This window comes from Chionomys nivalis, chromosome 5 (assembly GCF_950005125.1).
Source record: "Chionomys nivalis chromosome 5, mChiNiv1.1, whole genome shotgun sequence".
Taxonomy (NCBI): Eukaryota; Metazoa; Chordata; class Mammalia; order Rodentia; family Cricetidae; genus Chionomys; species Chionomys nivalis.
The window spans coordinates 26,178,625-26,206,492 of record NC_080090.1 but is presented as its reverse complement, the minus strand read 5'-3'; the positions used below and the strand labels follow the sequence as shown (position 1 = coordinate 26,206,492).

Below are 27,868 nucleotides of genomic sequence, written 5' to 3'. Positions count from 1 at the left end.
GGCCTGGTCCCAGGACCGTAAAGTGGCGGCCCTGCTGCCCGCGGGGCAAGCAGGGGTGGGCGGGGTGCGAATGAGGAAGCTTCAGGGGCGCGCGTCGAGTCCCGCGCAAAGGAGTGTGCCTCAAGCTAGGTGGGGCAACCGCACCCGCGGCCGGAGCTCGTTCGAGCAGCCCCGGCCCTACCCAAGAAGAGCACGCGACGTTGCAGGCCGCCAGTTAAAGCGCAGCGGGCTAGGACGGACGGCGGCCACCTTCTCTGTGCGCCCGGCTCCCGCCTTTCGACCGACGATCGATCGTTCCGGCCCAAGTGAGGAGCTGACCCCACCCCCTTCCCCAGTGAGTACCGAGCTTCAGACTCTAGGCTGAGTGGGTCGAGAGGAGCTGGAACCTCCTTTACCCAGAAAGAGTACCAGAAAGAAAAGGGGGAGGGACTCAAGCCACTGAAACCTCCTTGGCTTCTTTGGGGGAGCCAGCGACAGAAACTTACAGTTACATGGTTAATTTTGATAGGAATCTGCACCCCGGCCGCTCAGGCTTTCTGGTTAAGTGTATTTCTATAGAATGAGGTCTGGCGGTTACATCTGGGGTCCCAAAGCTGGTGTCTCAGCACTGTGGGTTCAGAGCTGAAGTTCTGACATTTTGGCAGGCCTGCTGTCTGAATGACATCTGCCCAGCTCTTCACCTCTCAGACCTTAATTCTGGGAAGGTGGCCCAGAGACCGAACTTCTGAGGTGAAATGGCTTGAGAGGGGCCTAGTCCGGTGTCATTAAAGAAGGGCTATAGAGCCTGAATTCAGCTGCTTCAGCCTATGCGAAATGGGATTACCAAGCCTGTAGATCATGGAATCGGAGGGAGACCTAGGGCAGAAGTCCTGCTCTTGAGAGGTTGAGCAGAGTCAAGCGACTGTGATTGCTGAAAACCCTACTGAGATATAGACTCAGTTTATCTGTGGGATGCCGATGGAGGTTGTATTTTTGATCCAAATGGAACAGGCTCAGTCCTCAGCCTCTATGGGATTGCAAGGAATAGTGTCCTGATTCCTGACCAAGGAGGTTCACAGAAGGGAGGTGTAGTCTCACCCTAGCCTGCATCCGGACCACCCTGGGCTCCTTCCTCAACCTTTGTGAGCTGCTTGGACCCAGTGGTCCCTGGGAACATTTCTAGCTTTCATGGTGGCCTTGCTGAACAGTAAACTCTTGCCGGCTACCAGGGTGCAAAGGTGAAGAGCTGATGCGTGCTCTTGGACCAAGGCCAAAGAGCCTGCTCTGATGCAAGTGCAAAGTGGAGGTGGCCTTGTCCAGTTTCAGCCTGAGAATGTTGTCTCATGGGGCCGAAATACGGGGCAGATGTTTAGATGGCAGTCACTCTTCAGTTTTGGAAAACAACCTGCGTGTCTGTGGAGCAAGTACGGGAACACTCCCCTACTTTTGCCAACATGAGTTCTTTCAGTGAGTAGCTGAGTGCCAACACCTAGCCAGGCTTGGCACTGGCCTGGCAGAATACACCCCACTGTAGTAAGCTCAGGACAAAGAGCAAGGTCTTTGGAACAGCGGCGATAGAGAGGTCAGGTCCAGGGACAGGTCTGTGAATCAGCCATTTCTTGCCCAGGAGGTATTTCATCTAGCCCTGGTGTCACGTGAACAGAGCAACCCTGAGTGGCTCTCCCTGACCTTGGCAAAAGAAGGTGGGGTAAATATGAGGAAATGGCTTGGAATAGTGGGTATGGGGTAGTTTTGAGAAAGGGGTCAGGCAGCTAGCTGGGTTCCTCCTCTAGGAGAAAAGTCTGGTGACAAGAGAGAGAGGAAGAATGGGTGAGGCGATGGTAGGAAAGGGGTGTGAGTATGAGAGAATGCCCAGGCAAGGGGGCCAGACAGGCTTCTAACCAGTTTGAGCAGTTTTCCCTACCAAAGCCAGTGATGACAGGGTTAGGATGTGTCAGGGCCGTGGGCCCCGACAGAAAAAAACTATTTTCCCTAACTGGACCGGTACAGAGGCACAAGAAATAACCAGACACAGCTTACATCATCACCACAGAAGGGCATCTCAGGCTTCTCTCCGTGTTCATTATATCAAACATCTCTTAATCCCCTGCTCAACCGAGGTGGATACCTCATTAACATTCTCTTTCCAGGGACCGTGGCTAGGGACAGCATCTGCAACTAAGTCATCAGCTTCAGCAAACACCTCTCCCCATGCGATCTACATTTATAACAAAAGAGAAAGGAGCAACACATCCTGGATATTGTTGAGAGCAGTGACAGGCTGTCTGCAGGTCTACGTGACCACCTCAGGTGGGGCCCATGGCTTCAGAGCCTGGCTGACACACCATATAGAAATATGGGGCTACAATAAACTCTCTCTTATTAAATTTTAACAACCCCTGTGCTTCTGCAACAGGACAGATGGGTTGCACCTAGCATGGGCAAAGTCTTCTTTCTATTACCCAAAATTTTCCGTCTTTGGAAAGCAGCATTTGCGAGTTTTCCTGTCTTAGGCATCTGGGGAGGAAAAGCTTTAAACCTGTCATTGACTGCCGACCTCTGTAAAGAAAAAGAGATTACTGGAGAGAAATATACTTTTTAGGCCCTGTGTATCACAGCCATATCTTTTGTCAGGATGTATCATATGCTTTATGAATAATTATGTTCCCAAAGGCTATAGTCTCCTATTTTAAAGAAGAGTAGAATCACCTGAGTTGAAAATGTTTCTTTCACTGGTTCAGAGCATCACTTAGATCTAACATTCTCAGCACACGTATCAACTCTCAACATTCACCGTCACAACCTCTCTTTTAGCAATTGCCAATAGCATCAAGTCACAATCATGATTTTTTCACATTATTAATCAATACCGAATTTCCAATTTTTCGGATTATAATTTCATATTTAGCTGGTCAGTACCAGCTCTCTAATTATCATAATTTTATATTTAGCTGGTCAGTACCAACTCTCCAATTATTTATAATTTTATATTCTTTTCCATAATTTTATATTCTTTTCGGTCATTACCGATGTATTCAGCACCACTGGTCAGTACCAGATCTTTTCTATGACCTTATATGCAGTGTGTACCTGTGGCCTGTGGACAGGACATCAGAGTAGGCAGTGAAAGGCAATATAAACTGGGTCTTGCAATGACAGATGGGGTCACCCCTGGACCAAGAGGGTATACCTATATTCTGGAATTTCTTTTCTTTCTTTTTTTTTTTTTTTTTTTTTTTTATTTTTGAGACAGGGTTTCTCCGTAGCTTTTGGTTCCTGTCCTGGAACTAGCTCTTGTAGACCAGGCTGGCCTCGAACTCACAGAGATCCACCTGCCTCTGCCTCCCGAGTGCTGGGATTAAAGGCATGCGCCACCACTGCCAGGCTTCTTCTGGAATTTCTATCCTGCCTCAGGCCCCAAGCGCCCTCCTCACCAGCCAGTGATCCTTGTTGATTGAACATGCAGCCTCTAAGGTGATCTGCTTAGATGAACCCACGTGCTTAGATGCCTAACCCTAATATCCAGAGACTTGGCCATGGATGTCGAAGGGCTTAGCTTCTTCTCCTGGATGTATGGCAAGCTATTGCTCTTCTCAGAGTCTCAGTTTCCTCTTGTTTCCTGCACAATGAGTGTGTGAGCCATGCTGGCGAAGAAGTGACTGGAACCTGGAGGAAGCAGGCTTCAGAGCTCCTCCACATGTCATCTTCAGTCATGTACTGAGTCTGCAAGTCTACAAGAGTCATCTGGCACAAGAAGTCTTCATGTCCAGGGGCTTGGTGGGTACTCATTAACTTCCAGAATAAATTAGCCATGACTTCCTCCAAAGCCATGCCTAACTCTGCACACCCAGGAAGATTGCTTTGGACTTTCCCCATCATGTAGGGGAAGTTCACAGTCGAGTTCAGAGCCTGGAAGACTTCTTTGTCTGTCACCCAGACTTCTAACAGGCTTTGTGTTGTCCCTGCAGCTGAGACTCCAAGATTCACTTGCTATCTCTTGGCTATGACCAATGCTCTTGGTCTCTTGGTACCTCAGTTTTCCCATGCACTTAAGACATGGAACTAACTTTAGCTCTGTCAGTCTAGGAGGGCCAGCAAGGAACTCAGAAGAAGCCAGAGTCAGGAAAGCAAGTCAAAGGGTTTAAATTCGCTGCACAGTTGCAGAGCAGGGGACACAAGACAATTAAAAACAATTGTTTTGTTCTAATAGCTCATGTTTCCAAATGGGGAAATTCCCTTGGACCCATAACCGTTGTTCACTCGGCTGTGTCCATCCTGGAGAGAGCAAGGCTGTGAGGGTTGCTGACATGCCCTGAGTCTAGCTTCCACCCACACAGGTGGAATTTTCCACTTTGTTCTTTTGCAAATGTTAATCAAGTCTCTGGGCAGTTAACAGTGGATTCATTGTCTTGTGAAGTGGGGGGAGCTTGTTCTAGTGAATACCGTCGGCCTACCAGGGCTCTTTGGTCAGCCTGAGCTGGCAAGCTGGCATAACCGACACTGGAGCATTTTAGTCTCTGTTGCTACCTCTGCCCTGTGTTCCACTCCAACTGTTTGGACTTGGACTTGGCTAATTTAATGCTAACTTTGTGTCAGAGACCCCAAGGGTCACCCAGGGCTTGCACTCCTTGATTTCCAGTATGAGTGTAAAATTCCATATAGTCTCTACCCACGTAGGAGGGGCTCGCACACACAGAGGAAACCCAGACTCAGGCATGATTTTAGCTCAGTGTTAATGCCACCCCAGCCAGTTCCAGGGGGTGAAGCCATGCCAGGTCATGACCTGTTTGTTCATGGTAGCAAACGCTGTCTCGTGGGCACTTGTGTTGGTTTCCATGCATGCTATTCTTACATTGGGGCTTCGAAGAAAGTACAGACAACAGAAGAAATGGGCATCCTTTTTCTGCTCGAGGCTGCACTGTAGATGAAGTCCACCTCATAGGGATGCAAGGAAAGGCAGCTGGCACTGTGTTGGAAGTAGGAAGCATGATGGGATGTTTTTTGATCACTAATAGTTGGATTAACCTGTAGTTGCTATTATTATTGGTTATGGTTGTAGGGTCACGTGTCGTGGAAGAGAAAATGGAATGCATCGATGAGATTAAGAAAGGGGGAGGGAGGGTAGAGTTCAGGACATGAACTGTGATCTGGGAGACATTTTCATGTGCATTGAGCTTTGTTTTTTTTTTTTCAATTCTTTTTAACTTTATCTGGTTTGCTTGTTTGTTTTTATAAGTCTTGTCGTACAGCACAGGTTGATTTCAAAATCACGATGCTCTGCCTTAGCCTTGACCTCAGAGGTGTGTTCCACTGTGCTCAGCAAGTTTGCCTGCTGCCCCCAGAAAAACAAGAACTAAGACATAGATGGCTGTTTCTGTTTTAAAGATCTACTTATTTTTATTCCACACATATGAGAGTTTGTCTGCATGTATGTATATGCTTGCATGCATGCCTGGTGCATATGGAGGTCAGGAGAGAGCAATGGATCCCTTGGAATTGGAGCTACAAGTGATTGTGAGCCTTTGTGTGGGGGCTGGGAACTGAATCCAGGTTCTCTGCAAGAAGAGCAAATGCTCTGAACCACTGAACCCTCTCTCCAGCCCCATTTCCATTTTATAAATGAAGATGCATCGCAGAGAGGCTGCATCTGGAGTGTGGTTGCACTGTCACCACAGCCTAAGGATCTTGACGGACAGCTCTCACTTCTCTCCTAATGGCTGTGACTTGAACATGGAATCCCAATGTATAAGATGTATTTTTTAATAATTTATTTTAACTTTATTTTATGTGCATTGGTGTAAAGGTGTCAGATTCCAGGGAGCTGAAGCTACAGGCAGTTGCGAGCTGCCATGTGGGTGCTGGGAATTGAACCCGGGTCCTCTGGAAGAGCAGCCAGTGCTCTTAACCATTGAGCATCTCTCCAGCCCCGTATAAGATGTATTGTATCCAAGTGTGAGTTTATTTTATAAGTTGATAATTTGTGTGTGTGTGGGGGGTGTGTTTGTTTGTTTTTTCAAGATAGGATTTCTCTGTATAAACAGTCCTGGCTGTCCTGGAACTAGCTCTTGCAGTCCAGGCTTGCCTCGAACTCAGAGATCTTCCTGCCTCTGCCTCCCTAGTGCTGGGATTAAAGGCATATACCACCACCGCCTGATGACAATTTGTGTTTTTATTTTGCGTGACTTTTTTTCTCCCCTGAGGGAGAACAGTGACAGGAGTGTATTCTAGAACCTGGGGCTGTGGGAACTGGGTGATCTCTAACCTGATTTATTTTTGCAATTAGCGACAGCATAGTTTTCATTTTTTAAACTGTTCTCCGTGCTGCCACGTGACCTCCTGTGGTTAAATTTATCCAGAGGTTTAGAAGGGGGCATGTATGTACGTTGAGCATGATGCAGAAGGCCTTGAGCAGAGCAGGGACTATGGACCCACATCCTGTTCTCATCAGGCTTGGAGGTGGTGGTGACATGCAGGAAACATGGACTTCACACCACATAGGCTTGAAGGAACTGTTGCTCTTAATGTGACCAGATTTTTATAGCAAAAGCCTGGCTCCAGCAGCCCCAGCAGGCAGGCTAAGCCACTCATCCCCGTATGCAGTTAGAGAAGAGTAATGGCGAAAAGCAGGGAGGTGGCTGAATGGCTGTGGCCAGCTAGGAAGAATGGGTAAAGAGCCCAGGGGTCCCCAACCTAGTTTTCTGTAAGAATTGGAGCGTGCAGTCATGATTAAGGTGTTGGTCTAGTTGGTCACTGTCTCAATTCTGGTACTGCAGTGCGGTCTGAGGAAGTGTTTGTTGTCTGAGGGGACAATGGAGCAGTTCCTGATTAGAGGTTCAGGAGGTGGCCTCACTCTGGGATAATTGTCCTCGGTTCTCGGTCCTGGGAGGTTCTGCTGTTGGTTGGCTCTAGGGTGACTGCAGGCTTAAGACAATAACTTATCCCTGTGCCTCCAGTCTTCAAGGGGGACCAGACGGGCTAGGTCCCTCTTTAGCCATCCACCCTCCACTGCAGAGTCAAGTCACACACACAACATGAAGACAGGGCAGCTAGGCTGCCGTCTTGCATTCGGTTGCCCTGGGAGCCCAAGTGTGGCATGAGTTCTTTGTAAGAGCCTCTCTCACACCACCTGTCTGCTGGCGTCTGAATGAGGTGCTGGAGAGACTTTGCAGGATGGAGAGAGAGAGCTCCATCTGGGGAGGCTCCAGCATCCAGGCCCAGTTCATAACATGCTCGGATTCTCTGTGGTGAAGGAGTAGGTGTTCGCTTCCTTGCTTAGTTTTAGATTTTTAATTTCTCGGGGGCTGATTTTAAAATACACTGAAAATCAACTCCAATAAATAAAGCAAGCCACACCAAGTAAAAGCTGTGTCCATTGCAAGAGCCGCGGTAAGGTCACTCAAACAGATGCCTGGGGAACCCTCTCAGCTCTGCCTTCCTTCTGTACTTATCTTCCACAGACAATCAGGCCACCCTAGTGGAGACTGCACCGTATCCTGTCGCTTCAGGAGTGAGTGCTTGTTAACTGAGATTAAGAAAGTTCTCACTTGAGAGAGAGCTGTAGCACCGCCTCTGCAGAAGGCCGCTGGGAAGAGTTAGCAGGGTCTGCAGGGTCTGTCCCTTCCAGGGCTTCTCAACTGGTCCTTCCACCTAGGCCCAGCCTCTGCCTCCCTGCTTGGTGCTCTTTCCCTTCTTGCTGGTGATATTTGAGATTCTAAGTTCTCCCTCCTATGGAAATTTGGAAGCAGATGCAAATTTAGCTGGCGGGAAATGGGGAGGGGGCTCCTGCTCTGTTCCCTTCTCTAAGTTTCCTGCCTATCTATCACCTGTTGGGTAACCCTGGGTTTTTTTTTTTCCCTTTCATTCTAGTCTTTGTGATTTCTTTTAAAATTCGTAATCTGCAATGCAAATGCTATGTAAATTCAGTGTTGAGGAAATAACGACAGCCAAAAAATGTCTAGGCATGAGTCTCATTTTTCTTTTTATTCTGCCAGTTTTTTCAGTCTGTACATCTGAAAGGGTGTTAATTACCTCAAGACCATTGTCACATCTGACAGACAATGGTTTCTTATCTCCCTCAGATCTGCCCTCTGAGTTCTAGCTAAGAGCCACAGGGCCAGACACAGAGACACACACCTCTTCTTCTCTCACAGACATGGAGTCCCCACCCCCACCACCAATTTTATTTACTTGAAGTCATTTTTAAGAAATGTATGTGTCTTCCCCACCTGGATTCTGTGGACAAAGTCCCTCAGCACAATGCTCTGTCTTCTGTATTTCCTGGGCTTGGTGGGACATGTTTGATGTTCTGAAAATGCAATGGCATTTCAGTTTAAGTATTAATTGACATTACTGAGTATTTCCTAGGCAGGGCATCTCCCAGGGGGCATCGCCATCTCCCATTTAGACTCTGCAGTTGTCAAGAGGACTCCTTTGTTTTCAGTTGTCTTCCTTGCATGATGTCAATATGGTGAGGTCCAAGCGGATGGACCCTTAACATTTCTTTTCCCACTTGTGGTCCCCAGAACCCCTCATCCCGAGGACATACCAGCTGTGGAGAACTGTAGTGGGGTGTGTAGGAAGGGTAGCGATATCAGGACACTGTTCGGACACTGGGGAGGGTTCTAGGAAAGCTGTGGAGCCTGGCTGGGTCTGTGGGGTAGACGGAAGTGGACATGTGGTTACTGAGGACTCTGGTACATGGTTTCCATGTCTACCCCTTCCCGCTTTTACAGCACATTTCCACTCTGTAACTGCTTCTGGCAACTTTAGGCTCCCTCATTGCTGTTGGTAACACTTCCATGTTAGTCCCTGCTGGGCGAAGGCTGATAATGTAAGCCCACCAGACTGCTGTTCTGTTTATGGCTCTGACATCTGTGCTGGGCCCCACAAGAAGGGCCTTTAACAACCCTGAAGAATAGCTCATTTTCTCCTTGTCCCGTTACAGACACTGAGACCCACACTTGCTCAGCTGGAGCCAGTACACTATGTCCCCATCTGCTCAGTCCACTGGCCCAGGTACAGCTCCGCACCATGCATGGGAAACCCCTAACTGGAGTGTACCATCCTTTGCCAACTGGAGCTGTTTCCATCCCCCTCTGTTGGTCACTGACCTCGGGGAGGGCCCAAACGATAACCTTGCTTCGTCCTGTCTTCTTACCACACCTTCCTTACACACATCTTGGGCAATGTGGGTCAATTTCCACCTAAGCCTTCAAGGGAAGGAAGTGGCAGGTAGTCCTCACCCTCCCAGCAGTCAGCGACTGCTTTTCTCATCACTGTGACCAACTATCTAACAGAAGTAATTTAGAGCGGAGTGATTCACTGTGAGCCAGGGCAGGAGCTGTAGTCTGTCCTGGTGGGGAAGACACATGGCTGAGTGGCTCAGTTAGTGGACACCAGTTGTAGCAATGGGCTTGCGCGTGAAGCCCACGGAGTGCATCAAGCCAGGGTGAGGCTAAGCTACAGCCTCCAGGCTCACACCCAGTAAACCATTGCCACCAGCTATGTCTCTGCGTCCCAAAGCGTCTACAACCTCCTAGCCAGCACTGTCAGCTGGGGACCAAGTGTTCAAACACGTGAGCCATAGGAGATATTTCCTGTTCTCACTACAAAAGGCAGGTGGGCATCTAGCTCATGTTAGGTCCTCAGGGCTCCCTACCTCTGTTCTGCTTTGGATGAAGACCGCCACAGAGAAAGGAGACCCGAGAGAAAATAGGGATAGGCACAGAGGGAAGATTCTTGAATGCAGAGCCCTGTGTGCCCCTGAGCTGGAGTGGGTGCTGTGGGAAGGGAGGTGGGAGAGCAGCATTCCATCCAAGGAGCTTTCTGATGTCAGCATGTAGGCTCCCAACTGGGGTTCACTGCCTGATCATTCTATAAGGGCAAGGCCCAGGGACATGTGGCACCAGCCTTGAAGAGTTCCAAAGAGTTTCCTGGCCACCTCTGCTTCATGTATGAAGTCAGTGGGAGGTAGACAATGAACAAACAGACTCCACTCAGAATGGGGAGCACAGACTTTACTGGTCTGAGAGGTTGGAACCCCCAAGCCCCGTGACTCAGTGTGGAAGAGCATAGGAGAATGAGAGAAAAGGGTCTGAGAATCGGTGTTTGTGGTGAATGGAAGGGAGGAAGTGGAGAGAGAAAACAGATTGCTGTACCTCCTGGCTAGGGGTGCTCAGCTCTCTTTAGAGCCGGTTCTTTTCGGATAACTGAAAGCCTTTGGGATCCATGGGTCTGGCCCTAGTATAGTATGTATGTACTTAGTATGCACTGGGAGAGTATTAGAAAGGGAACACACACACACACACACGAGGAAGGGCGTGACATTAGGAGCCCTGTCTGAAGGTTCTTTCAGAGGGTCTCTAGTGTTCCAGCAGCACAGCTCTGCAGACAGACTGTATCCCAAGTAAGGGAAACTGCGTGGGTGCGCACTTTATTCTGGCTCCAGTTCCTCTGTAACAACACCAGCCCAGAATCTTCAGCCTTTTACATGGGTGCTGGGGATCTGAACTCAGGGCCTCAGGCTGACGCAGCAAACACTTCTCCCTGCTTCTTGGATTGATTTCTGTCCGAGGCAAAAGCAAAGGTTCACGTTCACACTCTGGCCTGTGGCTTGTTTCCCATGAGCCATTTGTACGAAGACCTTCGTTTCCTCTTTGAATGATTTTACCAACTGGGCCATTCATGTGAGGGCTGCTTTCTGCTTTATTGCATTGGCCCACACGTCTGTGCTCCCGACAGGGCTGCAGTTCTGGTGATTATGGATTTGCAGTCATTTCAGAATCCAGAACTCTGAGTCTTGTAGCTTTGCTCTTCTTCCTCGGGTTTTGGTTTGGTGTTTGGTTATTGTGGTGTTTCGGACTAGAGACCTTTGAGAGTCTGTATATTTTCTTAAACACATCTCCCTTTTTTTCTTTCTTTACATTTTTGTATCTAGCGTGTGTGCACGTGCCACTGTGCTCACGTGAAGGTCAGAGGACAATTTGTGGGAGGCACTCCTCTGTTTTCAACACAGAGGTCTGGGCTCTCATGGGTCCACAAGGTAACACAGTGGATGAGCCGGCGTTTAGAAGGTCTCCCAACCAGAGATTTACACATCTGATGGAGGGTAAATCACATAGGCATAGGCCATGAGAAATACTGCCTTTCGAATAGCTGGCAGTCTCTAACTGCAAATTCTCTTGTGTGATAGCATGCTCCCCTGCAGTGGAGTCCTCATCAGTCCGCCACAGTTTCCCTGTGTTCTGTGAGTAGAATGACTTTTCCCCCAAACTTTTTTTTGTATTATTTATTTATTTATTTATTTATTTATTATTATTATTATTTACAAAAGTTTATTACAATGTACAACAGGCTCCAGGATAACCCTTCATTCTAACTATAGGTGGCAATGATGTTATAGTAGGGGATCCAGATGTTTAACAGGCTCCAGGATAACACTTCATTCTAGCTGTAGATGGCAAAGATGTTATGGCAGGGAATCCAGATGTTTAAATAGGAATGGAAGAAGGTCACCATCATCTCAGATATGAGGAACAGCTTACTTTTTGCCAGATTTCTTAATTCCACCTGTGGCCAGGGGTCCCTTTCCCGCGGCCTTGGCTTTTAGCTCCTCCAGTTTCTTCTGCTCCTCTTTTTGTTTCTGCTTGAAAGCCTTATCTTCCTCGTCCATTTCCTTGGCCTGCTTCTTGGGCTGTTTCAGGGGCTTCTTTTTGCCACCTTCCCGGCCCGACATTGCGCCTCCGTTTCCCCCAAACTTTATAATTCTGACAAGACAGTCAAACCTTTTGCCCCACACTGCAATAAAAAACTTAGAAACCAATTCTCTATAATTAGCTCCCTGACAGGATGATTTGGCCAGACGGAAGTCCTTGTGGGGTGATCACAGGAGGAACTTCGATGGAGCGGAATTGCAGGTGTCTGGCCTGGCTGGATCTAAGTCTGTCAAAGATTTACAATGAAGTAGGGCGCTGTGGCAGGTTGCTGTTCTTGTTCTGTCTTAGGCCTTCGAGAGATCAGTAGCACCTAACTGACTAGCCATGTCCAGATAGTATTAACCACACTTAAGAAATGTAAAATAATACACGTATTCTTTGCCTCTTCCTTAGATCTCTCATTAATCAGTTTTCTCCCTTTGTAACCTGTAGCAGCCCCTTTAAGAGATGGCTGGGACCTCCCGGCAGCTGCAGCTGTGGTTAGCAACAAACTAGCTGATAAGTTTTGCTGAGTATCTTCAAAGAGTGCTTGTGTCCCTGAGAAGTTTCCTTGTAGTTTTTTTTATTACTAACAAGTTGCTCATGAATGGATACACACACACACACACACACACACACACACACACACCGCGTGCGCGCATGCTTGGGAATCTGCAACAGCAGAAGAAATAAGATTGGAAGAGGATAAAGAATGTCGGAAAATGAAGAAGGAGAAGAAGACATAAAAGAAATGTAGAGTCATTAGAAGAAGAATGGACTGGAACACAGACTTGTAGCAGAGAATTGGAATTAGAGTTGAGACAGAGAATTAGCGCTAAGACTCGACAGACAGTTAGGACAAGGCACTCAGAATGAATGCAGGACGGTAAAGAGCCACGACTGAAGCTGCAGGCGTGAGTTCATTCCGTGACCTCGCAGGTCAGAAATTTTCTAAGTCCCTTTTGCTAACTCTGAGACCACCTAACCAAACCCTGGGAGGAAGTCGACAGATCAGACTCTGCTGGCTTTCGACAGGGCTCAAACTCAGGTGTCAGACTTGGTAGCAAGCACCTTTTCCTGTAGACATTTCACTGACCCCCCCCCCCCCCCCAATGAGTTTTCCTACTGCCAAAAAGAAATGCCATTGGAACTCTGATAGAAATTGCATAGCCTCTACCCATCGCATTGGTGGTACCGGTATCTTAACAAGAGTAATTTTGCCAATCTATGAACACAGGGCGTTTTTCTATTTTAATACCATTTCTTATGTTTTCCAGGTATATTTTATAGTTTTCAATAATCAACGTGATGGTTAATCCTGATTTTCAACCTGACAGGATTCAGAATCTTCTAGAGGCCATACTTCTGGGTGTGTTAGTAAGGGAATTTCCAGAAATTTGTCAGGAGGCAGGAGCACCTACCCTGAGTATGAGTGGGACTATGTCACAGGTCTACCCTGAGTGTGAGTGGGACTGTGTCACAGGTCTAGGGCTGAGGCCCTAGGTTGAGTAAGAAGTGAACAGAGGCAGCATTCATCTCTCTGCTGCCTGCGTGCAAATGCAGTGTGAGCAGCCTCTTCACAGGCCTCCTTCCCCTCTGTGATTGGCAGATTGTAGCCCTTCAAGCCCTGAGCCAAAGTAAAGCCTTTCTTAAGTGGCTATCGCCAGGCATTTTGTTACAACAATGATACAGTAACACAATACTTTTAAAATCCTAATTTAAAAAGTAAATTAGCAATTTAATTAGTAAATTAAAAAAGCTTAATTTCATCCTAATCTTTTGTTCTCCCTCCTTCCTCCCTCTCTCCTTCCCTCCCTCTCACTCCTCCTCCCTCCCTCCTTTTCACCCCCCTCCCTCCATGAGCACACACAGGGAAGCCAGAGGAGACTCTCTGGTGTCTGCTCTACTACCCTTTCCCTCCCTCTGCCTTATTCCTTTGAGACAGGGTTTCTTGTTGAACCTAGAGCTGGGCTTACTGAGCCCAAGCCCCAGTGATCCTCCTGTCTCTGCCTACCACGGTGCTGGGGTTGCTTGTGTAAGCACAGACATGCCTAGCTGTTTTGGCTTGTTTCTTCACATGAGTGTTAGGCTCTGAACTCAACTATCTCTCTAATCCCTATCTGATTCTTTTTTATGCTATTACACATGGAAGTTCCTCTTTCATTGTTCAGATTGTCATTACTGTAAAGAAATGCAACTGATTTTAATATGTTAATTTTATGTAACTGTTAAATTTAATAGCTATAATAGTGTGTGTGTGTGCTGTTAAATTTAATAGCTATAATAGTGTGTGTGTGTGTGTGTGTGTGGTTGTTGTGGAAAGAACTTGCAATAGCGTGTCGGTCCTGTTCTCAGCATCGAGCACAGCACTAAGGCTTATCGATTTTTTTTTTTTTTTTTAGCTGTTGCTCTGTGAGCCAGCGTTTATCTTCATCAGTTTCCCCCATTCTCTTTCTTTATCTCTGCTCTGATCTCCAGTGTTTCCTTCCCTCTGCTGGCCTGGGTTTAGTTTGTTCTATTTTCTAGTTGTTCACAGGATAAAGATCTTCCCTCTGTTTGAAGGTAGCAGACGCAGCTATGAGTGCCTGATAACAGCGCTTTCGCCATGTTGCATAAGTTGTGGTGTCCCGTGCTTTCTTTTTTGTTTCTTTCACGTATTTCTAATTTCCTCTGTGATTTCTCCTCTGACACAGTGGGGCGTTAGGAGCATTAATTTCATATTTTTATGAGTTTTTCTTCTGCTTATTAATTTCTAGTTCTGTTCCACTGTGGTGCAAATAGAATCCTGGTATTTTTTTTTTCTGTCTTTTAAAATGTACACTCTGTCCTGGAGGTTGGTTTGTGTACACTTCAGGGGAAAATGTGTTTTTGTTGTTGGTTTGAATGTTTTGTATATATCTGTTATGTCTAGTTGGCCTGTAGTGTTTTTTTCCTTCTATTACCTTATTAATCTATCATTATTGAACTCTGAACATGGATGTCTTCAGTTACTGTAGAACTATTTTCCCTTCAAATCTGTCTTTCTTGCATATATGAATTGCATGCTTTAAAATTCATTCAGATTCCAAGCTCCTTGGTTTTCTTTTTTTATTGTGACTACACTCTTAGGATCCATCCGTGCTGATCTGAGATGCTGTGGTTCCTTCACTGCTATATGGGGGTTCTCCTCCCCCTTCTCCCTTCTCCTCCTCTTTCCCTTTCTCCCCCCTTCTCCTTTCTTCATCTCTTCTCTCTTTTCTGAGATGGGTTCTATGTAGCCCATACTGGTCTTAAAATTGTGTTCGCCTATAAATAAATAAATTAAAAAAATGTGTCCTCCCGCCTCAGACTTGCAGGTGCTGAGAATCCAAGCATAGACCATCATGCCCAGATGTGTGTGTGTCTTCATGTGACTCCAGGGCACCACTTCTACAGTCTGCATGGCCATCGTGGTGACTGTGAAGCCGTCTCAGTTGGTTTTCACTTTAGCTCCCTGGCAGCATGTGCTGTACAGCTTATCTTCAAACGCTTTAGATCCAGATCTTTACTAAAGTGTCTGTTAACGTCTTTGACCTATGGCCTTAGGAGCATATGACGTATATGTTTTATGTGACAGTCCTTCATTGCAAGCCCACTCAGTGGCTTGTCCTTTTATTGTCTTGACAGTATCTTTTTTTTTAAATTTTGACGAGATCTAGTTTATCAGTTTTTTTTTTGTTTTGTTTTGTTTTTTGGTTGTTTGTTTCCTGTTGTGCCTTTGGTGTCCTATCTTAGGACACCATTGTCAGCCCCTTGTGTTGTGCTTTCTTGTTGTGCTCTAGGATTTTTTACATCTCCGTGTTTTACACGTGGGTTTGTGACCCACTCACTTTAAAGATATGTCCAGGTCCAACTTGATTTGTTTGTGTGCAGTGGTTCTGGCAGATCGTTTCTCTCCATCTCGCTGCTTTGTTTCTTAGACAAAGACCAGCTGATCTGTTTCTGTGATTTTTATTTCTGGGCTGTGCTCTGTTCTGTTGATAGTTCCTTTGGCAGTGCCACACTGTCTCAATTTCTGTGCTTCACAGCAAGGCTGGAATTAAGGTGGTATCAGCCCTCTAACTCAGTTCTTCTCTTTGGACATTGTGCTGACTGTTTGAGGCCTTTCGCCTCTGCATATTAATTTTAGATCAGGCTGTCAATCCTCACAAATCTTGCTGGGGTATCTATTGGAATCACACTGATTTGCAATTGTAAAGAATTGCAAAGACTACAGACAATGTTGAATCTCCCTATCCACAAATAGAGAATGTCTCTCCAGGTAGCTGGTTTTTCCACTGACATCTTTCACTATAGGTTGGTAGCTGTCCTTTGCAAATGTATTTTAGATTTATTCCTTTTTATCTGGCACATTAAGTTAAATGGCACTGTGTTTTCCTCTCAACTGCCCCATGCTCAATGCTGGTATATGAGAGAGTGACCGATGCTTGCATCTCACCTTGTCTCCTGCAGTCTTGCTGGGACCGCTTGTTAGTTTTTGGTCAGTTACTTCAGGTGTTCTGCATAGATGATCATGTTGACTGGAAAGAGTTCATGTCTTTCATCCCAGTCTGAATATATTTTCAATTTCCTCCACTTGATTGTTGAGTCAGCCGAAATGTCTGATGGGGTGGTAAAGTCACAGAGGTGGGTGTCTTTGCCTTGCTCCTGGTTTTGATGGAAAAGCTTTTGAGTTCTTCACCACTAACCCTGGAGTTCACAATCAAAGCTCTATAGATAATCTTGATCATGTTGGACAATGGAAAGGCACATTTAAAAAATTTTGTCAAGTGCCTTTTCTGTATCTCTTGTTTCTACATCTCTTGTAATAATTTTGTTTCTTTCTTCATTTGTTTTCTTTTCCTTCTTTTTTTTTTTCCTTTGGTTTTTTCCAGACAGGGTTTCTCTGTGTAACAGCTCTGGTTGTCCTGGAACTCACTCTGTAGAGCAGGTTGGCCTCCAGCTCAGAGGTCCACCTGCCTCTGCCTCCTGAGTACTGGGATTAAAGATGTGCGTCACCGCCCTTGACTTCATGAACTGATTCTCTCTGTCTTTTCTCTCAGTGTTCTGCCACTATTTAAATGGTGTTTCAGAACAAAAAAATAAAAAATAAAGTTAGAGTTGGTTATATATTTTAAATCTTGTACAAGGCATAAGAAACAACTATCAACAGAAAAATTATTTTCTCCACCCCTAAATGTCTGCCCACATCTGTCTGCACACTTCAGTCTTTGTGTAGTTGTTTTATTTTATACTTGAAATGACGATTCACAAAGCTAGAAAATTAAGAGATTTAAAAAAAAAAATTAGAGAGACAATAATGTGTAAGTTGGCCTTTGCTAAAGAAACTCTGGGAGAAATGGAGCCCTTCTATTCTCAGGCAGTTGTGCCAGTGCCCGCCACCCCCACCTCTCCCTCCCCATTGTGTGGTCCAGGGTGCTCACCGTGTGCTCCCCTGGAGCCGCAGGCACTGTGGCTCCTGGTGTCCTTTCTTTTTTTTTTATTAATTCTTTTTTTATTATTATTAATTTTTTTAATTAAAAATTTCCGCCTCCTCCCCGCCTCCCTTTTCCCTCCCCTTCCCCCCACTCCCCACACCCCACTCCTCTCCCCACTCTCTCTCCAGTCCAGAGAGCAGTCAGGGTTCCCCCCCCCCCATCCAGGTCTAGGAAGGTGAGCATCCAAACCGGCTAGGCTCCCACAAAGCCAGTATATGCAGTAGGGTCAAAACTCAGTGCCATTGTCCTTGACTTCTCAGCAGCCCTCATTGTCCACCATATTCAGTGAGTCCGGTTTTATCCCATGCATTTTCAGTCCCAGTCCAGCTGGCCTTGGTGATCTCCTAATAGCTCAGCCCCACAATCTCAGTGGGTGGGTGCCCCCCTTGAGGTCTTGACTTCCTTGCTCATGTTCTCCCTGCTTCTGTTCCTCATTTGGACCTTGGGAGCTCAGTCCATTGCTCCAATGTGGGTCTCTGTCTCTATCTCCATCCATTGCCAGATGAAGGTTCTATGGTGATATGCAAGATATTCTTTAGTATGGCTATAGGATCGGGCCATTTCAGGCTCTCTCTCCTCAGCTGCCCAAGGACCTAGTTGGGGACATCTCTCTGAACCCCTGGGAACCCCTCTAGAGTCAAGGCTCTTGCCAACCCTAAAATTGCTCCCTTAATTAAGATATATACTTCCCTGCTCCCATATCCAACCTTCCATTATCCCAACCACCCCATTCCCCCAAGTTCTCCCCATCCTCCCCTTCTCACTTAATGCCCGCTCTTCAGGGGACTCTGGTGCTCAGCCCCTCACCTCCCTTTGCTGCAGGGCTGAGAGCAGCAGGAGATGAGAAGCAGGAGGCCTGGGAGTCAGGCCTACGCAAATGGAGGTGAGGGTTCATTTTCAGGCTCTTCTTCACCATCGCGTGTGACCGTCCTGTGATGGATCATGGCAGCCAAGTTTCTCCGCAGCACATTACATTTCAGTGCAAACCCACAGCTTCTCATCTCCGACATTATCGGATATTAGTTCCAAGGGGGACATTGATAAACCCCAAGATCTCAGTAGAAATTGATTCCAGAAAGACCAAACGAGGGGCAGTCTCCATCTGTGCTGACATGACCCCACTCGTGACATTTAAAACACCTTACATTTTGAACCTGAAGGAAGCTCATTTCTGCCACTCATATTTGTGTTCTGTCTCTCCTTCCATTTCTTTTTTCTCTTTGTTTTCTTCTGTAACTCCTGGTGGGACCTCATACATGACATTCAGGCCATGTACCCGCTCATCTTCCCCAAGTCACCTGTCATCCCATGACACTTGTTCTTTAAGGCACTGCTGCATTAATTCTCTTTTTCCTTTTGTCATGTGATGTCTTCTGTCCTGCCATCCCGACCCTCTGGATGGTGGGTGAAAGTCCTTGTTGCACATGAAACGGGTGGATGATTTCCCCATTTTAGAAACTGAGATAGGGAAGCTGGCTGATAGGCCTGTGAGGGATGTAACCAAACTCGGAGCATCATAAACTGATTGTTTCAAATGATGAACATCCTGGGGTCAACTCCACGTGAACGTGGCACATCCATCTTTTTTATATATAACTGGATTTGGAACACGTTTAAAATGTTCTAAATTCGTAAGTGCACGACAGAATGTCCTGGCATGTATTCAGAGGTCAGAGGGCAGCTTGTGGGAGTTGGCTCTCTCCTTCTACAATATGGTCTCTAGGGATTGGATCCAAGTCATCGATCTTGAGAGCAAGCACCCTCTGAACCATCTTGCTGGTCCCAAATAATCTAGATTCAAGCTACTGATATTTAGCTGAGGGATTTTTCTTGCCCTGTCCCCACCAGTTGTGATGGCCACACCAGCGTATTTAATCATCATCATTCATAAGAGATATTGATCGGTAGTGAGTGCTCTTTTCTTTGATGCTGCCATCTGGTTTTGGTATTAGTGCGCTGCAGGCCTTGCAGAATGGGTGAAAATGTGTTCTCTCTTCTGACTGAGACTGGAGGAAATCGACAGATTCTCATCCTAAAGCGTTTGGGAGACCTTCCTGAGGATCCATCTCTCTGGGCTCGCTACTTCATTTTGGAATGTTATTGTTTATTTTTTATTGTTTTTTATTGGTTACTGACTATGTACATTGGCTTACTCTAGTGTCTTGTTTCTTCTCAAGGTGTACATTTGGACACATTGTATCATTCAGGGAACTTTTTTTTTTTATCTAGTTATCCTGCTCAGAATGTGCTTATCCACACTTTAGCTTGATGGTCTAAGCTCCTATGTCCCCGTCTTTCTCCTCCACCCCTTTTTACGTCTCTCCCCACACTTTTATCTGAGATCTCACCTCACTAATCTTCAGTCTCATGGATTCCCCCGTTACATCTAACCAGACTCATTTGTCTCTAGTATTGTATTTTCTTGCATTTTTAAAAAAGATTTTATTTATTTATTAAGTATACAGTGTTCTGCCAAAAGAGGATACCAGATCCCATTATAGATGATTGTGAACCACCATGTGGTTGCTGGGAATTGAACTCAGGACCTCTGGAAGAGCAGCCAGTGCTCTTACTTAACCTCTGAGCCATCTCTCCAGCCCACATTTTTGTTTTTTAAAGGTTGATCATTTCAAATTTCTATTTATTAGTGGGGTTATGCAACATGCCACCGTGCGGATGTGGCGGTCACAAGACAACTTTTGGGAGGTGGATCTCTCCTTCTACATGTTTGAGGCAGGGCCTCTCCTGTTTCTGCCTTCCTGTGTACTCTAGGCTAGCTGAGCCCACAACTTCTAGGCAGTCCCGTTTCCATCTCTCATCTATGTAGGAGTGCTGGGATTCCCTATTTGTGCCACCATGCCTGACTTTTATTATTCAGATATGTGGGTAACTAAACTAAGGTTTCTAGGCTTGTGAAAGGAGTACTTTAGCCCACAGAGACCTCTCCCAGGCCACTGATAACTTCCTTGAATTCTGTTCAGCATGTCCACTTGTCAAGGAAACCATTCCTAATGGCTGTTGTCTTGACTCATGGAATGTCCGCGTTGGTTGGTTGTAACACCACTGGCTCTGCCTCTGCTGCATGCCTTCTGTCTTTGTAAGGAGTGTATGTGTGTTTCCCAGTTGTTATGGAATACGACGACGTGTCACAGGCTAATGGAGACTGGGGTAAATAGCATCTGCTTACAAAGGATGTACCAGTTCATCTACTGGAGAGCTGATATTGGGCCATTGCTCCCCTGTGCTGACATGGGGCCTGGAGCTCAGAGGTGGGGTGGGGTGGGAGACTCTTTTGTATCCTCCATCAGACACAGTGTTCAGAAGGTTCTGTCATGCAGGCAGCCTCTGTCCTCTCCGTTTGCTTCCAGGGCAGGCCCTCATCACTTGACACAGGACTGTGGGAAAGCTACAGGGATTTGTTATGGTCTGCACCCATTCATGCCAAAGATGACAAGGGCTCTCGGTCCTTTGACTTCAGCATCAGTGGAGACTAGAGGTTGTCAGGGACTTTCAGATGCTCTTGTCACCAGGAGTTCAGTACCATAGCCAGGCTCTCTGCAACCTCTGCACTGAGCACATGGGCCACCTGTCAAAAGTCAATGGTACACACATACAAATAACACTATGTGGACCAAGCAGGTTGTATTTATATACACACATATATTTAAGTGTCACAGCCACTGGAGGAAAAGAGACCATGGCTTAGAAAGAGAGCAAAGTGGGGTACCTAGGACGGATTAGAAGGAGGAGAGGGAAGGGCTCATATTTTTAAGCCATTGGCATTTCTCGGGTAAAACTCTACTGCTCTCCAAGGTGATCTTGCAGAGTGCGGCTGTGGCCCTGTGTTCTGGTGCACCCCAGGGCTATACCCTCCACAGGCTTGGCCCCTCACTTTCACTTACCTTCTTCCAGGTGCCCACTTGGTCCGTCTTCATCTGGAGAGCATTTTTTTCCTCATGTATTCCTGTGATAGAATGCAATGTCCTGCCTGAGGCAGGGAGAACAGACTGGAAAGCCTTCTGTCAATTCAGTATTAGATGTCTAGTCTACAAGTTCCTGTGGATGTCACTGGGAAGTTGACCAGAGGACCCCCCCACACACACACACACGAAGTCTGTGGAGGGGCCTCCCCTCTTCCCTAACCCTGATTGTGGACTAACTTCTCTGTAATGAGATTCCTACCCTAGGTTATAACTCCCTGGGGCAGTGCCTACCACATGCAACTGTCTTGCCCAGCGAGGCAGATCCTTTGGTGTGTCAGCATGGCTACCAGGCTCTAGACTGCTTCTGCATATGCTCTGGAGTTCAGAGTCTTGAAGCCATTTTCTCTGTTCTAGGGAGAGTCTTCCCACTCCTGTGCGTGGATTAGAGGAATTGGTCTGGAAGCATGTGGTCGGTCCTTAGAGGCTGGAGGAGAGGATGCGTGAGACTGCATGGAGCCCTGGCATGGGCTGTGCTTGGTCAGTCACGCTACCCCTGCAGCCGTGCTGTGGCCAGTGCCGCGGCCGGCACAACCTCCGTGGAGCAGGATGAGTTCAGCTTTGTGGTGGTGGGTGCAGGCTCTGCTGGCTGTGTGCTCGCCAGTCGGCTCACTGAGGACCCAAGCCATCGGGTGCTGCTGCTAGAGGCAGGTCCCAAGGACTTGTTGATGGGGAGCAAGCGACTCCAGTGGAAGATCCACATGCCTGCTGCCCTTGTGGCCAACCTGTGCGATGACAGATACAACTGGTACTACCACACGGAAGCACAGCCGGGCCTGGATGGCCGTGTACTGTACTGGCCGCGAGGCAGGGTCTGGGGGGGATCCTCATCCCTCAACGCCATGGTCTACATCCGTGGACACGCCGAGGACTATAACCGCTGGCATCGCGAAGGTGCTGAAGGTTGGGACTACGCACACTGCCTGCCCTACTTCCGCAAGGCACAGAGACATGAGCTGGGAGCCAACAGGTACCGTGGTGGTGATGGACCACTGCACGTGTCTCGGGGCAAGACCAACCACCCTCTTCACCAGGCCTTCCTGCAGGCTGCACATCAGGCTGGCTACCCCTTCACCGAAGACATGAATGGCTTCCAACAGGAGGGCTTTGGCTGGATGGATATGACCATCCACCAAGGTACTGATTTTTAATTATCCCCCTTCTAATTATAGTCATTCCTCCTGACCCCTTGATGGTTGGTAAGTGCCAAAATAAGGCTAGTGTTAGCTGGGAGGGAGATTCTTCACGCCCCTAGGAGTCATAGGACGTGGCCCAATCTCTTGGACATCTGCTGAGTCTCTAGGTCATGGGAGCAGCAAGATGAATGCAGACTCTTCAGGGGCCTGTCTAGCCTGACAGGGCAGCCAAGCCCTACAGCCACAGATCTAGGAAACCGAGACCGGCAGGGATTTCGGTCCTGTTGGTGTCTATGGCCAGGATGAACACAGTGGCCTGGCTGGGGGCAGGAAAGGCCTTGGAAGAGTGAAGAAGCAGCTCTGCACAGTGAATAAGCCATGGTCTTATAGACTTGCAGATGAGAAGTTGAGACAGAAAGAAATGGCACAAGACTATGTGCCTTAACCATCACCCCTGTGTGGATGGGTGCAAGTAGACACAGCGTGGGTGGTGCAGAGCAGCCAGTCACACATGATCTTGTTCCATCTTATAGGGAAGCGCTGGAGCACAGCCTGTGCCTACTTGCACCCAGCGCTGAGCCGCCCCAACCTCAGGACTGAGGTCCAGACCCTTGTGAGCAGAGTGCTATTTGAGGGCACACGTGCAGTGGGCGTGGAGTACTTCAAGAATGGCCAGAGCCACAAGGTGCGCTGACTCCCGTGGAAGGGGTGGGAACTGATTGGGCAGGAAGGGGTGGGCACTGATCTGGCAATCAGGCTGTCCTCGCCAGCTAAATGCTCCTGTCCGTCTGATGAGTTAACAGCTGGTGATGGTGGCAGGATATGTCCCTGGGGTCTCACGGGACAGAGGTCAGAAGCCTCCAGTCCCAGCACCTGTAGACTCCATGGTACCCTGCTGTGAATGCCTCCAGAAGCCTCTGTCTGCCGTATCCACCCCAAGCAGTCCTCTAGTATCTTCTACATGATTTCAGGGTCCTGGCCTGTCAGAAGCCATTAAGTTGATCCTAGAAGTTTAAAAACCCTCAAATATAATCATACGATATACACATGGTGCCTTGCCCCACCCTCCCTTCCAGGAGAGGGGGCTATTTGTGTGCTTGCTTCAAACCACGCTAGTGCCTGCTGTCATTGATCTCCTTGGAGCTCTACTGTCCCTGTTCTCAAAGTCCCTGTCACTGTTACAGCTATGAGCGAAACTCACACATGGCGACTGGATGTGCAGGTTGCTTTGAAGTAGCTAACAATAAGCCCCCGACTCTTTACTCTAGGACCTGGGAGCAGACTCTCCACATAGTGCCATGTCCCAAGGCCACATTCTTGTGGTCATGACAGTAACGGTCAGCTGACTTCTTGAGAAATGTGACTGGTGGTCCCCTGACTTTTCTAGGCTTATGCCAGCAAGGAGGTGATCTTGAGTGGGGGCGCCATCAATTCTCCACAGCTGCTCATGCTCTCTGGCATTGGAAACGCAGATGACCTCAAGAAACTGGGCATCCCTGTGGTGTGCCATCTGCCTGGTGAGCTCCCATTCCAACTGCTGCCCACGGGGTGGCTCTGGGGAGGCCAGCAGCTTCTTGCGTGGAGTGGGGAGGTGGCACGTCTTAAAAGTGTCACAGCCTTCCTTCCTACAGCTGAGGGGCTTCTGGGCCTCACTGGACACTCCTATTACAGGCCCCTGAGTCTTCATTTTCCTTCACCCCTCCCCCGTCAGGCAGCCTCTGGACCCTTTCCGAGAGAGCGCTTCCTGTTAACAGTAGGGCCGAGATCACCACCAGGTCAGGCCTGGCATGAGAGCTCTATCCGCAAGGTTTACAAGTCGCTCTTGGCACAAATAAGACCTGCCCAGGGCTCCAGGGTCACTGTCCATATGAAGACCCACGCTTCATCTTTTCAACTGTCTGTAATGCAGTCTTCTTTCTTCCCTCATCTTCCATATAGAAGGGGCTGACCTTTCCCTGGGAGCTTTCCTCGAGAAGCCTATGGAAGTGGTCTGTGTCCTGACTGCCCTCTGTGCGCTTGAGTTTGAATGAGCTTAAGTTGTGTCTGCACAGCATATTGGGATTGCTTCCTCCTTTGACAGACTCGGGACAGAGCATGGGGCTGACAACTGGCAATCTGCCCAGCAGACACACAGTGACCCTTACCAAGCGGTACCTGCTAGAATTGTGGGCCCTGCCCTTGGAGGGTGCTACTGAGATGGGCTGGTCAAAGGCACCTGAGTGGCTGCTCTAGAGGGGGTGCAGGGCAGGTGGCTTTAGCATTTGAGAGAGGGCCAGACTTGTTGAAGACAGAAGAAGTGTTGACTGAGGTGGACAACTCATCGGCCGGGGGCCAGGACAGACAAGAACCTACTTAAAAGATAAATGGACTGGAGGGGTTTGCCCCTGTGTTGACCATTTTTCTCAACCACTCCATCCTGTGCCAGGAGTTGGGCAGAACCTGCAAGACCACCTGGAGATCTACATTCAGCAGGCATGCACACAGCCCATCACCCTCCACTCGGCCCAGAAGCCTCTGCGGAGGGTCTGCATCGGACTGGAGTGGCTCTGGAGGTTCACAGGTGGGCCTGCCTCCTGGTGAACTTGGTGACTATGGTCCTTGGGCATCACGGTTTTCTCTTGATTAGCTGAGATGAGCTTCAGTTGCTAGGTATGAAGTCAGATGACAATCATCAGAGCCCATTTTTCTGTCTGCAAGGCGAGGACACCAAGGTCCTGCCTTTCAGGCTGCCGTAAAGGGACAGGAGGCAGTAGCACATGTTGAGGGGGGGCCCTTGCTCAAGGTGATGCCCACTGAGCAGGATGTGGGATGGGCTCATAAAGCATGTGGCCTTTGCAGACCTGAAGCCCCTCACTTGGCACGTAGCTGGCATTTGAAGTTGTGATGCTGGGTATGGCCACCTGGTGAAAGAAAACAATTATAGACAGACCTTGATGCCAAGCACCAAGTCCAGGAAGAGAGACATAAGTGGGAGGGGACATGGGAACAGTTGGCCCACCTGCCATAACCTGACTGGCTCATCTGCCTTATCTTCATGGGACCTTCAGGGGATGGAGCCACGGCCCATCTTGAAACAGGAGGGTTCATCCGCAGCCGGCCCGGGATCCCCCACCCAGACATTCAGTTTCACTTCCTGCCATCCCAAGTGATTGACCACGGGCGGAAACCCACCCAGCAGGATGCTTACCAGGTATGCAGATAACCATGGCCAGAGACTGTACCTTCCTGATCTTGCATTAGAATAGGTTTTCATGGTATTATCGGTCCCACTATGTAGACCTTCATTTGGTATTCTGCTCCCCAGTGGCTACTATCTGACTGGAAGAGGAAAAGGGACCCAAGCCTTATGCCAGGGAGAGAACCCAGGAGCCAGTCTGCAGGATGTATAGAGGGCAGGATCTATACCGGTGACAACAGGCAAACTACCTCAGCCCCAAGATCATGCCTTGAAAGTTTCAGACAAAGGAGTAAAGGCCAGACGGGGTGGGAAGGTTGGAAGAAGATCAGATACTAAACCTTTATGCTCTACATTGAATACTGAGTCCCCACCCACAGGGAAGCAGGGCCTTCTCTAAGCTTCAAGAGGTAGTTAATGGAGATTACTGTGCACTGTTTCCTCTGAACCCTCCTAGGTACACGTGGGAACCATGAGGGGCACAAGTGTAGGCTGGCTCAAACTGCGAAGTGCCAACCCTCAGGACCACCCCGTGATTCAGCCCAACTACTTGTCAACAGGTAACTCAGAGGCTACTTTGTGTCCCCTGGGTCTGGCATCGTTTTAAGGAATCTTTATATAGGGTTCCTTTCTCGGGATCCTGTTTCCTAACACTGGGGATGCTCTCAGTTCTGGGTCACACAAGGTAGCGGGGGGGGCTCATTTTGCATGACAGGACAGGGGTGCAGCTTGCAGACCCATCTGCAGGAGGTACAGACGCCAGACCCATGCATACTCCCTGCCTGGCCTTCCCCGCCCTTCCTTTGGGCGCTGAGAGCATGCTGCATTCCCGGCTGGCCTCTACATGTAGCAGCGCCAATACTCACAGCCCACGTGGAAGGTTTCACCCCCGTGGCACGGGGACTTGACAGCCACATGGTAGCAGAGTAGATTGCATATCTTTACTCCTGGTTGCCAGAGAAACCAGACCTCAGATACCAGCGTGAACCCCTTGGCACCATAACTGCTTCTGGGCAGGTGACAAGCACTTGCAGCTTGGTTCTCCATGTCCCTGATCTTTGTCCCTCAGTTCCACTTGACCAGCAGAGTGAAAGGAGGGGAACTCATTTATCTCTCCTCCACAGAAACCGATATCCAGGACTTCCGTCAGTGTGTGAGATTGACCAGAGAAATTTTTGCACAAGAAGCCTTGGCTCCCTTCCGGGGCAAAGAGCTCCAGCCTGGAAGCCATGTCCAGTCAGACAAAGAGATAGATGCCTTTGTGCGGGCGAAAGCAGACAGTGCTTACCACCCCTCCTGTACCTGTAAGATGGGCCAGCCCTCTGACCCCACTGCTGTGGTCGACCTGCAAACCAGGGTCCTCGGGGTAGAAAACCTCAGAGTCGTTGATGCTTCCATCATGCCCAGCGTGGTCAGTGGCAACCTGAATGCTCCCACAATAATGATTGCAGAGAAAGCAGCTGACATTATTAAGGGGTATCCTGCACTCTGGGACAAGGATGTTCCTGTCTACCAGCCGCAGACTCTGGCCACCCAGCGTTAAGGCAGCCCACTGCCTGAGGATGACAGAGGAATTCATATCAAGCCAAGAGATCCAACTCATGCAGCCCTGCCCCAGATAGTTCCTGAACCTGTAGACTCTTGGGACCCAGATATCCCTACTCATGGCTAAGACCTTCATGGTATTTGAGGAAACAAAGCTGTGGCGGTGAGTGAGGCAAGTCCCTTTTCCCAGTGTCTCTCTGAGGACCCTTGGAGAAAGGCGAGCATGCAAGCTGGGGCCTTGTCCTGACCTCCTGGAGTTAAGTGAGGAAGGTTAATTCTTGCGTGATTTTCTTGCAAGCCCTTCAGCCACCTCCAGCCCAGTGTTCTGTTGCCAGGAGTGGAATGATCCTTTCCCTGGTGACCCACTCAAGGACACTTCTGTAAAGGCCGGGTTCTTGAGATGAACTGGGACTCTCCAAGGAAGCGTTAGCAGAGGCCGAGAGCCAGGAAGAAGCTTAGCCAGGGCTGGTACCTGAGCTCATGTTCGCCATTAGAGGAAAGGCAGACAGCTGGAGGATACTGGCTGTCCCTTCTGCTTCGATTCAAATCCGAGGAGCGAGGTATAGGAATGGGGGGCTCAAGTGACTACACGACTCACTTGCCTCGTGCTGGCTGTCCTTACAAGAAAATGAAGACTGGACACAATTTGGATCAGTTTCTCTAAGACGTGCAAAGCCACCTTCTCCAATGGGGAAGAGCAGGATAACTGTACAGAAACCTGCATTGCGAGACCAGGGGGGAGATTGGGATCCCAGGCTCCACCAGGATTGACTGGGAGTGGCAGCAGCTGCCTTCTGGGTGGTTAAGTCCAGATAGTTGCATCTGAGAAAGACCTTCCAGAAAGGGTAAAGTAAAAACCATCGCA

At 48.3% G+C, this 27,868-nt stretch overlaps 2 protein-coding genes across 2 annotated transcripts; one reads left to right on the top strand and one right to left on the bottom strand.

Annotated features, from left to right (window-relative positions):
- Positions 1-270: 270 nt before the first annotated feature.
- On the top strand, positions 271-27,734 carry Chdh (choline dehydrogenase). Its single transcript, XM_057770298.1, has 8 exons — positions 271-334; positions 21,505-22,284; positions 22,817-22,968; positions 23,671-23,800; positions 24,709-24,843; positions 25,331-25,473; positions 25,916-26,018; positions 26,583-27,734. Exons 2-8 carry the CDS (start codon positions 21,555-21,557, stop codon positions 26,999-27,001), a joined length of 1,812 nt encoding a protein of 603 aa, XP_057626281.1. The 5' UTR covers positions 271-334; positions 21,505-21,554; the 3' UTR covers positions 27,002-27,734.
- On the bottom strand, positions 11,326-11,713 carry LOC130874799 (translation machinery-associated protein 7). The gene has a single exon (XM_057770299.1). It carries the CDS (start codon positions 11,711-11,713, stop codon positions 11,519-11,521), a length of 195 nt encoding a protein of 64 aa, XP_057626282.1. The 3' UTR covers positions 11,326-11,518.
- Positions 27,735-27,868: the final 134 nt, after the last annotated feature.

Coding starts and splice junctions, on each gene's coding strand:
- LOC130874799 (XM_057770299.1), bottom strand. CDS start 11,713: ATGTCGGGCCGGGAAGGTGGCAAAAAGAAGCCCCTGAAACAGCCCAAG.
- Chdh (XM_057770298.1), top strand. CDS start 21,555: ATGTGGTCGGTCCTTAGAGGCTGGAGGAGAGGATGCGTGAGACTGCAT. Junction 22,285..22,816: donor GGATATGACCATCCACCAAG/GTACTGATTTTT, acceptor TCCATCTTATAG/GGAAGCGCTGGAGCACAGCC. Junction 26,019..26,582: donor GCCCAACTACTTGTCAACAG/GTAACTCAGAGG, acceptor TCTCCTCCACAG/AAACCGATATCCAGGACTTC.